Below are 13,116 nucleotides of genomic sequence, written 5' to 3'. Positions count from 1 at the left end.
TGTACAAAAGTCGGGGAGAACTATCCCAAGCTAAGGGATGAGGAGAGACATTCAGCATTGCATGCAGAATTTGCTAAGACTTATTTATATGCCTTATTTATATCGGAACCCTTAGGTCTCAGGAGAGTAATTTCATACTTCTAAGAAGGAATCTGCAGGTGAAGAGAGACTGCTGTCTTTTAAAGCGACCATACAGAATAGTTCTGAGTTGAGAGATTTTCTGCCTTTTGTTCTTTGCATAGGAAACCCCAAATCTTCCACCAAGCTCATTGTGTCGGCCCTGGGCATCCTTCAAGGTCTGCCCAAGGAGCCGTCCGCCAGCTCCTCGCACTCGAATGCTCCCAGCAGTGACGATCTTCTCAGCATCCCCTGCCTAGTAGCAGCGCTCAGTATACGGAAACCAAACAAGACAGATCACGCAGACAGCATCAAGACAATTCCTGCGGAGGACTGCAGAGATGACCAATCCCTGGCAGCCATGGCTTCTCGGGGTAGTAATCCATTCACTTCGGCATTTGAGAAGATCCGCATTGCCGAAGACACAGGACCAATAGATGAAGCAGGCCTAGGTGTGGATATTTCAAACAGAAAATTTGAATTTGCTGACGCCTACCTAGGGGACGAAGTGGATGCCGGGGATGTTGGAAAAGCCAGTGAAACAGACTCAGGTTCTCGGCATCGAAAGTGTTTAATCATCTACGCTGCACCGCCATTAGTTAAAAATATCGCCGTTCACAAGAAGAGTACTGATAAATCCAAAGGGGCTTTCAGCATGCAAGCTGGGCAGTCAACTCTGCAAAAGATGTATATGTCGCAGATTCTTGAAATGGAAGAAGAGCAACAAGCACTAGTTGAGGAGCCCATGGGCATTGAGGAACTCACTGCCGACCAAACATCAAGCTTAACACTTGTCGACGGTGTGCATGCAAAAACCTTTAGGACCAGCGAGGTTGCCCTGCAGTGTATAGAACTGCCGGCGTGCACTCAGTGTGACGATTTGTGGGTGACCTCGGTGGCTTCCTGCCCTGACAAGAAACATGTACTGGTGGTGGTGGGACCGCATGACGGACAATTAGGCAACGCTGAAATGGTAGCCAAATCACAGTGCAATACTTTAGCAACAGAGAAAGTATGTGAGAAGCAGAATGACCTGAACAAGGAAAGCAACTGCAGTACTGATGAGGCGGGTACAGGATTGGGCATTGACAGTGCTGGCTCTTTTGACCCCAGCGTGAGGCAGGCGACGTCCGAAGCTGGGTGCGATCCTGTCGAGTTCGGCTTCAACCAAGCCAGCTTTGTACTGATTTATCAAATCAAGACTCAGGATGGTGCGACGGTGCTACAGCAAGACCCGGTCGCAGTCCATAGGATTAACTCCTCTGACGAGATTATCAAGTCCCTGGTTCCCTTACCGGTGGACCTGTGCGACGTCGCCAGCGACGAAGAGGGCGAGCCCTCGCTCCAGGACCCTTCATCATCCGAGGCCCTGCCCAACTCAGACATGGGATCCATAACCGCCGAACTAGCAGCACTAAGTTTGGACGAACCAGATGCCAAATCTCCCAACAAGCAGCTTGGGACATGCGCCTTGCTCACAAGAAGCGGCACCCTTCGAATCATGGATATATCAACCTGGTCTATCTTGGCCACCTACCCTACCCCACAGAAACACCCTCAGTCCACTGGAAGTGACCGATTCATCACACTAACGTACTGCACTGGCATGGAGAGGCTATGTGTGTATACGGAATCAGGACACGTTCTGTTCATACAGCTGCAGGCCAAAAAGACCCATGGAGTTGGAGGCCGTGGGAAGACAGTCAAGAAGCCTACCCCTGAACAGGAGGTAGCTGCTGAGGAAGAGACAGATGCTCCAGAAGAGAAACAAGGTCAATATGAAATATGTACTTATGTGTGTTAAATTTGAATAAAATGCAGTACATTGAGTTATCTGAATGCACATAGAGGCTCTGCATGGCAGCCATCTTTCCAGTGACTGCTTTTGACAAGGAGGGATAGTACAAAAGGTCTACTCTCTGTGTCTCTGTGGAACAAAAGCTCTTACCGGAAAAAATGGCTAACATGCAGAACCTCTAGTGCAAATACAGTATGCTGTTACATCTTCACAATTCTGGATCGGCCACAAAAGCATTTTTGCTCAAAAACGATATAGAACACCTCAAGAGAACTACTCTTAGTATTTTTTGGAAGGGTATTTGGATTTGATTGGGGATGGTTGAACGGTTCAGTATGTTCAGATTAGAGATGGCATATACACGTTTGTACATTGTACAAGTAAATATAAATATGTCTGGTTTACATGTACACATACAGGTAATCGCATCATGCATGTGTTTGTGTGTGCACATTCCACATTGATGCTGTACTGTCTAATAATTCCATGGAAAGTATTATTTTTGTACAGGAAATAAGCTTGTGGCAGTGCCAACTTAATACTGGTGCATGTACACAACCACTACATGAGGAAGTAGCCTCATTATTGTGAATGTCAACATGTTTCTAATGAGGACTGATTTTTGTGAGAAATTACATGTGCATGGTCATGCATGTGGGTCTGAGTATTGATTTGCTGTTTTGGGCAGCTTGATGGGTTTTCAAAGCACAGTGAGCCAATGTGGTAGTCTATTTTCATGTCTTGACAAAAGGGAGGGTATCCGCCCCCTGAATGGGACCCACAGAAGACGCAACTCCCCTAGCAAATGAGGCTCCTGTGGTGGGAACTGCACTTTGCTGGTGTGCAAACAACGATGAAATGAATACGCTGTGGTTACGTCACTACCACAGAATGAACACTTCCCACCAACATGGCTCTTTTCAACTGATGAGGGTGGTTGCTTCTGCTGAAGGCAGATGTAGTTTGGGATCAGATTTGAGATCATTTGGATTCTGTTGTTGGGCAGTTGTCAGGTTAACAGGAAAATAATGCCTTTGGTTGGTAGGAGGATATTGAGTCTATGAAGGGCTGCCAAGTCTGACTTGTCCCGTTTCAACTGCAATGTTTACACCCTGATTTGGGATTGCTGCATTTTCGTGGTTTCTGAGTAGTTCTGTGGGATTTTCAAGAAGTGTTTGAGGAATACTTTAGTTGAATGTACATTTGCATGTACAGTAAATGAACACACAGCTCTGGAAACAGGTAATCAACTTTATTGTTACACTTGTTTTGAAAAAAAAAACCTTTTTGGAAGGTGTGGGGGGAATCATCATTATTCAGAATTTCATCGTCAGATTTGTGAGAGTGATATCTATTTCAGGCTAAAAAAACATTGTTTTGATCCTTCAAAATTTATAGCTCCGTAAAACCATCAGACTAGACTGTGGAGTCCCTTACCCAGTAACTATGCAGGCCAAATCAGCAGTGACTGTCCTCTGAATGATATCGTGAGTTTTACAGATAATATGATTTTGTCAGCTTGATTGTGTTGGTGATTCTCAACTTTCCAGTTGGGGATGAGTTCCTGGCCAACCAGCCCATTTCCATGAAGAACCTCAGCATACTGTGGCAGCTGACCCAGTTTGAGACCCTGGTGCCACGGTTCTCGGCCACCGTGCCTCCTTGCTGGGTGGAGATCCAGCAAGAACAGCAGCAGCGACGCCACCCACAGCACCTGCACCAGCGGCAGCAGGGTGACGCCACGCAGCACACACGTACCTGGAAACTGCAGCCCGACAGGTAGAAAAAAAACTCTGGTAGTTTGATGTCCTTTAAAAGGCTTAAGAAAAGACTTGGAGCTGACGGAGGCAATTTCTGTGGTGTTTTTCTTTGCCTATTCTGCATGGCCTTTCAAAGCATGATGTTAGAGGATTTAGGAGAGCATTGTCTAGATAGTAAATACACTGATTTAGCTCTAACATGAGGTATTGTTTTTTACCAGTATTCCCAGATCTTCCAAAATCGTACATTACATTGTGTAGGAACATGTCTTGCATATTAACATTTCAAGGAGAGTCAAGCCCAGATAATAGCAGTCAAGATTGTACCTACAAAAATCCTTCAAAAGCCTTCAAAAGCCACCAGATCCCACCAGTGGATTGTAAAGATCCAGGGGGTAAGGGTGAAAGAGGAGGGATGCAATATCAAGAGAAGTTACCACAGACTCTTCTCTCTGACCGCAGTTCAAGTTGGAAGGAGCACCTGTTTGAGCTTGTCCTGCCTAAATCCTGCTGTGTAGGCCATGTGGATGTCAAGTTCAGCCTGCATGCCAGCTGTCCCTCTGCTCCCCGGATCTATCTGACCCTACTCAAGCAGAGCGGCACCCAGTGCAAGAAGGGCAAAGGTAGGACCTTGGCACCTTTTTGTTTTGTTCAAAATGCATCGCAAGTATCCCCTGCAGTTCATTTAATTTTGTGTCATGTGAAGATAAGTTCACACTCGACGTGAAAGCAAACACAAGCATGTATTTAGGATGGATCAAGTGTGTGCACTGCGAATATACAGGAATGGAACACATGTCAACTCTAACAAAGCAAGATGTAAATGATTCTGTGTCTTTCTTTTTTTTTGACAAGTAAAAGTTGTAATCCTTGCACAAACCAGAGAAAAGCATTAAAACACCCAACTTTAGTCTCACATTATTGACAAAGATCTCAATGTATATTTGAAGTAATAGTATCCAACAGTCACACTGTAACCTCAACCTCAGTTCAGATTGAAATATTTCTATCTAGCTTGTTCTTAAATAGAAATGACTTGAATGCATTACATATGAGGACATAGACTTTGTGCAGAGTGATTGCTACATTTGCTGTAGTTTTGTGTGACATGTAGCAAATAGGCTAGTGTTGGAAGTTATCGTAACATACCAAAGTCAACTACGTATCTTTGGATTTCCAATTTGTGCCTTCGAAACTCAAGCTACTCCTTACAGAATTTCATACTAGTAGTTTGCCTCTACAAACTCTCCAAAATTTCCTTCACAGGTTATCAAGAGACTCTGTAGTTAATATCTGATATATGCTTAAATTTTCTTACCATTTGAGCAGAGAAAGATTCCATGAACATCAAGTCCCCTGCCGTTGATGCAAAGATAGACTTCAACATGGAGTCATCCACCTCTGAGCCCAAAGTGCAGAATGTGGACATGGACTTTGGCAACCCCCCGCCTGTGCCCAGAACCTGCAGATCAGACCCCGAAGCATTCTACGGAGATGCCGTGACCCAGTCAGCCTACCTGCAGAGCCACCTGGAAGACATCCTGTGCGGTCCCTGTTACATGGAATGCTTCGTGGACATGCCCAGTCACTACGGCACCGTCACCTTGACCAGTCGCCAGCTGATGCTGTGCAAGAGCAGGTCTTTCCTCTTGCACATTTTTGCATTGGACACCACCGAGAACGAGGCCAACTCAAAGGCCAAGGAATCTGGTAAAGAGAAAGGTATGTCTTCACTCCTGCTGATGAACGAAGAATGAATATTTATGAGTTCAGAGGTAAGAATAATTTCGTGAGGTGACAAATTGAATGTTCCATTCCATAGGGTATAGACAAGTGGAATGGAACGTTCAGACTTTCACCAACTGAAATTATTATTTCCACTGCATGAATGACAAACATTCATTATACAATGCCTGCATAAATCCTCTGCACAGTTGAATATACCAAATAAGTCAATGGCACTTGATCCATAGCCCGCCAATCTGTTTACAGGGACTTATATCTAATCATTAGTCAGTGGTTGCCGAAAGACACAGGGACTAAATATGTCATCTTTGCTACAATAGAATAAATGATTTTAGATTAAGGATATTTGAAGATGCTATTTGATTTCTCCCGTTTCTCACAGGATCTCATCTGATATCGCTGCTGCAAATCACACCTCCAGCCAGCGCCACTGAGCGACTCGTCACTGCCCTCAGGAAGGATAGCGATAAATACCGTGGCTGCGATTGGATCCAAGAGCTGTCCATCACGATTCGTCGAACCAAAAAGGTCAACCTGAACAGAGACAGGTATGTTTTGACGTGTGCTTGTGACAGACAGGTTATAAATCTTTCCTTTGCTTCTTCATGAGCGCAGTTTGTTGCTGGCTTGAGTACATTAACCAAACAAACAATTCACAAAGAGTTACTTATCCTATGCAAATATTAAAACACTTAATGATAAGAGATACTTCAGCAAAATACTAAATGAAGATGCCTCCTGTTTCTACATGTAAAAAGCAACATTTTCATTCTTGGGGCAAAAGTCCTTGGCCACCAAAGGTGACTTTCATGCAAACTTCCTGGCCGATCTTACAAAATGGTAGTCATTTTTTGAAAATAAAGGAAAGGTCTGTTGGGGAGACATTTAAATTGATAGACCAGACTTCTTTCGATTTGTGTAAGTCCTTCATGGGTGCAGATCAACAGGTAAGTTAGTTCTTCTATCATTGTTCCGATTTTGCTGCAGCCTCATTGGCTTCTCTGTATTGGAATGTCTATTTGGTTGTTCAGTTCTGAATGACGTTTCAGATTTTAATTCAGAATCACAGAAGAGTTTATTTTAGCAAAGTTGATGGAAAATAAATGAGAAGAGTTATCTGGATGTTTGTGAAATTGTTGTTAAGTTTGTAAATCTTTGAATGCACTTATTTCAACATTGCTTTTTTTTTACATTGATACTGTAGATTGCAACGAGTAGGACTTCTAGAATCCACACTCTTCCAGAAGAATCTGGTGCTCAGCGTGATGGGTCTGGTACCCCCACCTCCCGACATGACCACATGGCAACATTTCCAGCAAGTCTGTCTGGATGTGTTATGTTGGGTAGCCAGCGTTCATATATGTGAGCCTTTCAGGTAAAAATGAGACTGAGATGGAGGTTTTCTTTGATTGACTTTGATGTACACATTTCAGTTTTTTCAACCTTCGACCCAAATCTACCGTAGTAGAATGTCAGCTGACCAGCATTGAATCCACTCTCCATTTAGCTCACTGCTTTCTCTGAATCATCAGAAAGGAAGAGTTGATTATTCCATTTTCATGTTGCAATCCTCAAGTTTCACCATCGTATGTGCTCAAATTACCTTCTTGTCCCAGAGTTGTGAGTTTAGCCAATAACATGTTGAAGTTAACAGAAAAGTAAATTGAACAGTGTTGACCTACATGTATCCTGTACGATCAGAACTGTTAAGCATTTGTAAGACTTGGCTGTAAATTAACTAGCCTCGGTGAAATGAGCCCTCTGTGGTCAGTAGGAAAAAAGCAAGACTCCTTTTCAGTGTTGTTGTTGAAAACTGCTTCATCCTTTTATTGGCTCTTGAATCAGGTCTTCAGTCAGAATGGTGCAAAATCAGTAATGAAAACTGGTGCCATAGCCAATCACAGGCCAGTTGGAAACATTTGTGTAGTAATTTGAACAAAAAATATTTCAGTGACTTCAGCTACTTGTCAGACAACATAAGAGGATTGCATTCTATGGATATTTGAAAAACAGCAAAACTATGTTGAACATAGTTCATAATACATTATGATGCTTTTTTCTCTTTTGGTTAACTTCCTCATTTGGCTATTTCTTTCTTTAACTCCAGTAATTGTTGTGACTGTTGTTTTATTCAGCGTGGTAGAGTGCTCGAACCTGGTGGGTACTGCGCTAGCCAACGTTGCCGATTTAGTGCAGGCTTGTTACATCACAGCCAACAGGAGCATTACACATAAATGCAGCCAGTTCTTAGCACTGTGCATGGGGTAAGTTCAGTCGTGGCCTCCAACCCAACCCAGCCCCCACATATCATCAAGCGCGGTTTTGTTGTCATCTAGCTTCAAAATTTATTCTTACAGAATTAACATATCTTAAATATTTTAGCCCTCACAAAACCTATGGAATTTGGTTTATATTGATGTTTTCCTCTGAGTTCGATATTTTTGAGGGGTTTAGGAGAGTATATTGTTGGAGGTGCATAGGGAAAAGAAGCAGTTTTCTTTCACTTTTTTGTGCCTTAAATCTTCAAGGTGTCTTCCACGAATTTAGCAAATTCTTGGTGCGTTTATTTTATTTTCCTACATATGGCATTAAATGCCTCTTTGCATCAGATTTTGCGGCGGGTTCTTTTAGGATTTTCCTTGTTCTCCTTCTAAAGATGCAAGGTCATATCTCACCTAGTCCAGCCTTACTCTGTATCTCGCCCAGTTCTGTCCCTTTGCTGTTCCTGCCATCTCTCCCTCCTTTTTTCTGGAAGCTGTTTTTGTTGAGATTTGGTTATTATCGAAGAGTCTTTTGCTTCATTATTACCAACATGGCCATCCTGATAGAAAGAAACCGATAATGACAGATCTGAAACACCTGAGCGTTGTAGGTGGTCTCGTCCATATGTGGATATAGCTAAGGTTGGTTGGTTTATGGACCTTTTTTCCCCAGATGTGCCAAGCGCAGCCCGGACTCCAGCACCTACCTGCGCTTCAAGCTGGCCCTACTCCAGAGCCTGCTGGGCGTCCTGCCTTCCCTGCCTGCCTGCGTCTCCTCTGGCTCCATGCACTGGCTCTTCTCCATGCTGGGCATGGTCAAGCAGCAGGACCCCGAGATCACTGCCAAGGCCTGCCACCGCCTGCTCATGGAGGCTGCTCAAGAGTTGGCTGATAGAACCTTGCCTGAACATGCCATCTTGAGGGCAAAGTGAGTTCAGTGTCCGTCCTCTCTTCAACCCTCCCCCCTTCAAAATATAAACTTTCACCAGAGTGCGCTGTTATTTTTTGATAGCCCAACGTGCTGGAAATGTTTTTGCGTAAGTCTCAAGGTGAAAAAGTGATGAATAACGAAGAAAATGAAAATAAATTGTTAACCAACCACCCAACCAACAGAAATACATCAAACTTAGACAGAATTTTTTGCACTTGAACAAGACCTTTTTCTGATGTCAGTTTTTAACAAGCATTTGACAAAAGAGAAATGACAAAGCCAACTTGGAGGGGTTTGTATTTGACTTGAACGTAAGATATGATTGGAGGAAAAGTCAATAATTGTCTTTGGTTTAGCTGAAGAATAATAAAGTTAAGAATGGTTTTAAGTATCTTTCAAAATCCACTTCAAGGATTTAAAAGATTTTCAGATTTATGGTTAACAAGTCACTTTTGCACACTTACGCAAAACTATGAAATAAACGACAGTTCCCAGCATTATGCATCTCTGGTTTCTCCGCAGATTTGGGCTGTACGGAACCCCGCTTGACCCCATCCTGTTCGACATGGAGCCACCGGTCATCAGCCCTCCCTCCAAAGCAGGCTCCTCAGCTCCTTCTGCAGGACCCTCGGCCGCCGCATCATTGGCCTTCCCACAACACTGTTACTACGGCATCCCAGCCACCGGGTTCAGCGGGGACATACCGGACTTTGGCGGCAGCAGCCAGGCCGGCAGCAAGCTTGGTGGAGACCCTGCCCGCAACCCCCTCAGTGGCACCCACTTCATGAGAGGCCTGCTGGAGGTGGAACCCCTCCACTTTGTCTGCTGCAGCACCAGCGATGGCACCCATGTGGAACGTGTAGGATCAGGTGAGCCCTCCTTCACTATTAATCAACACTTGAGACAGTTCTTAGGGGAGGCCTGATGTTCATTGGATCTCTTGCATGTCAGGTGCTACAGTAAGAATAACTACAACACTCTTGTTAGCTGGGACTTACGACGGACTCAACAGCAGCCGTGAGAAAGCTCTACCTCCAGAAGGGTTTTCTTTATTTAACAATTGTTGCCTGCGGCGTAGAGGTCCATGGTGTTTTGTACACCCGATGGGGCAAATGGCACTCGAGGTGAACACTGAGGACCTTGCCACTGCAGGTAACAACTGTTTTTTTATACCATGCAGACCTCCCAACCCTCCTGATTTTGGCAGAAAATTTCTGCTTTTTCACTTCGTTTTCGCCATTCCGATTTCGCACCTAAAATTTCCGTCAAATCGCAATTTTGACACGCCTATGTGTTACTGGAAACTGACCATGTAATCTTGTGCATACACCGTAATACGACTTATCAGACCTACCCAAACAGTCTGTGCAGTGCTCGTTGAATGAGCCATGCATGTCCATGGCAGTGCCTTTTGGTGCGTACCAGCTGCGAGATGGACGCGATACCAAAATTGTTCATTGACGAAAACACCCTCTTATCGTTGAACTACATTGTAACTAACATTGTATGCGTCACACGGCACCCAGTTTCACTAGGAACCGTAGCTAAGAACATTTGGATCCAAAACTAAGCACTGCTGTGAAATCAGCCACGATCATGTCAAGTGTGCAAGCACGACGCGGTGAATTTTTCGCTGAATTTCGTGCTGAACTTTGCGGTGAATCAACACATGCAGGAGATGAAAAATTGTGGTGGACCATTTCAGATGATGTAAACTCTTGTGGATGATCAAAATTTTATAGAATCAATGAGTATGTGCGGTACTCTACATCATGACGGACACGGATTTGACTCCTGTACAATGCATTAACTGTTTTTACTTGTTCATGGTAATACAAAGGATATTCTGATTTTTCTGGAAAATTTTGGAATTTTGGAGAGAAGGATTCCAAATTCTTGATATCCAATGTTGGGAGGTCTGTACCATGGGTCATAGATTTCACTGGAACAATCTTATTCAAGATAGATTAAAACACTGACAAATTGAAACATGCAAACAGTGAATTAGATATTAAATTTCAAGGAAAATTATTGATTGTGATGTCCTTTGTTTACCTCTTTTTTTTGGGGTGGGATCTGGGATTTATAATGAACTTTTTTAACACAGAAACCTGGGATTCAGAAAGCACTGGGGGTTTTGTTGACTGGTCACAAGGCCGAAGGGGAGAAAAGGTGGCCACAGGAAGGGCAAAATAACAAAAGTGAAAGTCGTCGTTAACCAGTGACATAATGGTTTGTGGCAACAACGATGCGACCAACCTCGATAGGTTGGTCGTGAATAGTTGACTAGGCTGGTCCAACCATCCTCAACTAGCCCGCGTTCGATCAGAGTGAGTCGAACTATGGTTAACTATGGTCCTTGATCCAACTTCATCTGTAATGCCTAATTTGGGTCTTGTCCCTCACATTGGGTTGTTTTTTCCTGGCTGTCGCAGGTGCAGAGACTGTCCAAGGCTCGGTAGCCATCAATACCGGTAACCCAGCCATGCCAGAGACCCTGACATCCTCCCTGTCGGCCACCATGGCCTCGGCTGAGCAGCAACTGCAATTGCTGCAGCACAAGACCCAGACATTGATCAAACTCAACCAGCAGGTTGGTGGCATCCTCGTGCCGGTGGAAGATTTATCTTTAGGGAAGAATGCAAAATTACAGAAGAGTTGAACTCAAGGTTGGCTTCGAAGTCTCGCAAGTTTTTGTGGGCCACCTCTTGGTAAAACCTTGAACTACCCTTGTCTAATTTAATAATAGTTAAATTTATATTGCGCTTTCTCCAGGACAAGCCTGCTTTTAAGCGCATTACATAGTTAAAAATAGTAACTAAAATTATCATTAGATTTCATCTGTAATGGAAAAGCAGGCAACATGCCATAGGTTAAGCAGTATTGTATATAAATGAGTCCATTAGTAGGCCCCTGTGCTGAAGACACCTCACTTTGTTTACTTGTGAGCTGTCAGATGGAGCTCAGCATACCATGGACGTACCTACACTGGCTCCGTAGGTAAGCACACATGTTAACAAAGTGTTGTGTCGTCGCTGGAGAGGCCTGTTAACATGTAGCAGTCACCCCGCTATGCATTGCGTGTGGATTTTGTGGCTAGTTGCAATCCGGTTCGTAAGTGACTTTGTCATACACGCTGATGCGTCACGATTTGCAGGCTCCCGTTGGACGATCACTGAAGTTTAGCGATTACTTTTGGTTCCATGTAAACAGCGATCAATGCACAAAACACTATGTGCAGTGCATGTGCAGTGGGCGTGGTTTAAACTGAAGTGACGTAACACTAATGAACTGGACTGAAGTGTGCCTCAAACCTGAAGGACCCTCTATTATCATCCATGAGGGTAATTAAATCTTGTTAAGAACCCAGGAAAGCATACAGGGTCTTGCTTCCGTTTTCTGGCCAGCAGCATGATGTATCAGTGTACAGTCTAATCACATTTACCTGAGCCAGTCCAAGGAGACGTCACTCTGCTTTGTTAGCATCCCACTGCCACTGCCGTTCTTAAACTTGAGACGTGTGCGATGTGACAAATCACAACACTGAATTGATCCAAGAGGTATAGGCACAGGCAAGTATGGTGCCAATGCACTGGCTGGTGAAATTATCTCTACTAGTCTGTAGAACATTCATAATACAGGCACAAATATATACATAAGAATTCAACTATGGACCTTTTTCACTCATGTGACTGGATTGTGCTAAATGTAAACAATATTACTACATGCAGATTGCCTTGGCCATGGTGATCGCCTATATTCCTATGGGCAGCTTCAACCACGTACAAGCACACGTGTGAACGCTTCATGCTTGACTAGTTTATCTTGAAAAAATGGATTACCATATTCAACACTATGCTCTCATCACCATCACAACACATAGCGGTCCAGCACGATTGTGACATCACAGGAAAAAGGTTTATATACATGGACCGAGAGTCTTCATCATCTGTGATTACTCTGTGCTCACACACCATCCTCTACATCTGTTTCTACTTTAGAAACAGAAACTGGAGCAAAAACTTCAGGAGACCAGCGCCTCATCCTCGGCCAACAGCATGCCAAGCAACCAGTTGTATGGCGAGTTTCTCCCGGCTACACCCAAGAACACGCCCTTCTTTATGACCCCACCCCTGACCCCGCCCAATGAGAGCATGGGCTTTCTGTCAGTGCCCCCACCCCCTGGTGGGTGGGACTATGGGGACATGCTTGGGCTTGGCATGTTGCAGGGATTGGAAAAGAGCAAGGGGACCTCGGAGAAGGGAAAGACTAAGGTCAGCTGTCTTCTGTCACATCATGTCACCATTTCTTATGTCACTTCATGCCATTTATTATGTCATCATTTGTTATGTCACTGTGTGCCACTTGTTATGTTGCATCATGCCATGTGTCGTGTCATATCATGCCGCTTGTTATGTTATACCATGTCCATTGCCATTTCACCATGCATAGTGCCTTGTTACGTGCAGTAAATCTTGTCACGTCGTATCATATGACATCTGT

The 13,116-nt window shown here is 44.1% G+C and overlaps 1 protein-coding gene across 1 annotated transcript in view; it reads left to right on the top strand.

Moving 5' to 3' along the window:
- The window catches only part of birc6 (baculoviral IAP repeat containing 6), a 66,424-nt gene that overhangs the window by 10,750 nt on the left and 42,558 nt on the right, over positions 1-13,116 (top strand). Inside the window, 11 exon segments of the mRNA XM_087133460.1 lie at positions 243-1,889; positions 3,466-3,694; positions 4,138-4,298; positions 5,005-5,397; positions 5,804-5,969; positions 6,626-6,796; positions 7,557-7,685; positions 8,356-8,610; positions 9,136-9,482; positions 11,049-11,206; positions 12,615-12,887. Of these exon segments, the coding sequence (XP_086989586.1) occupies positions 243-1,889; positions 3,466-3,694; positions 4,138-4,298; positions 5,005-5,397; positions 5,804-5,969; positions 6,626-6,796; positions 7,557-7,685; positions 8,356-8,610; positions 9,136-9,482; positions 11,049-11,206; positions 12,615-12,887 (3,929 nt within the window).

Source organism: Acanthaster planci, linkage group LG01 (assembly GCF_054643075.1).
Source record: "Acanthaster planci isolate LZ-2023a linkage group LG01, COTS_SCS, whole genome shotgun sequence".
In the NCBI taxonomy this organism is placed as follows: Eukaryota; Metazoa; Echinodermata; class Asteroidea; order Valvatida; family Acanthasteridae; genus Acanthaster; species Acanthaster planci.
This window is presented reverse-complemented; position numbering and strand designations above follow the sequence as displayed.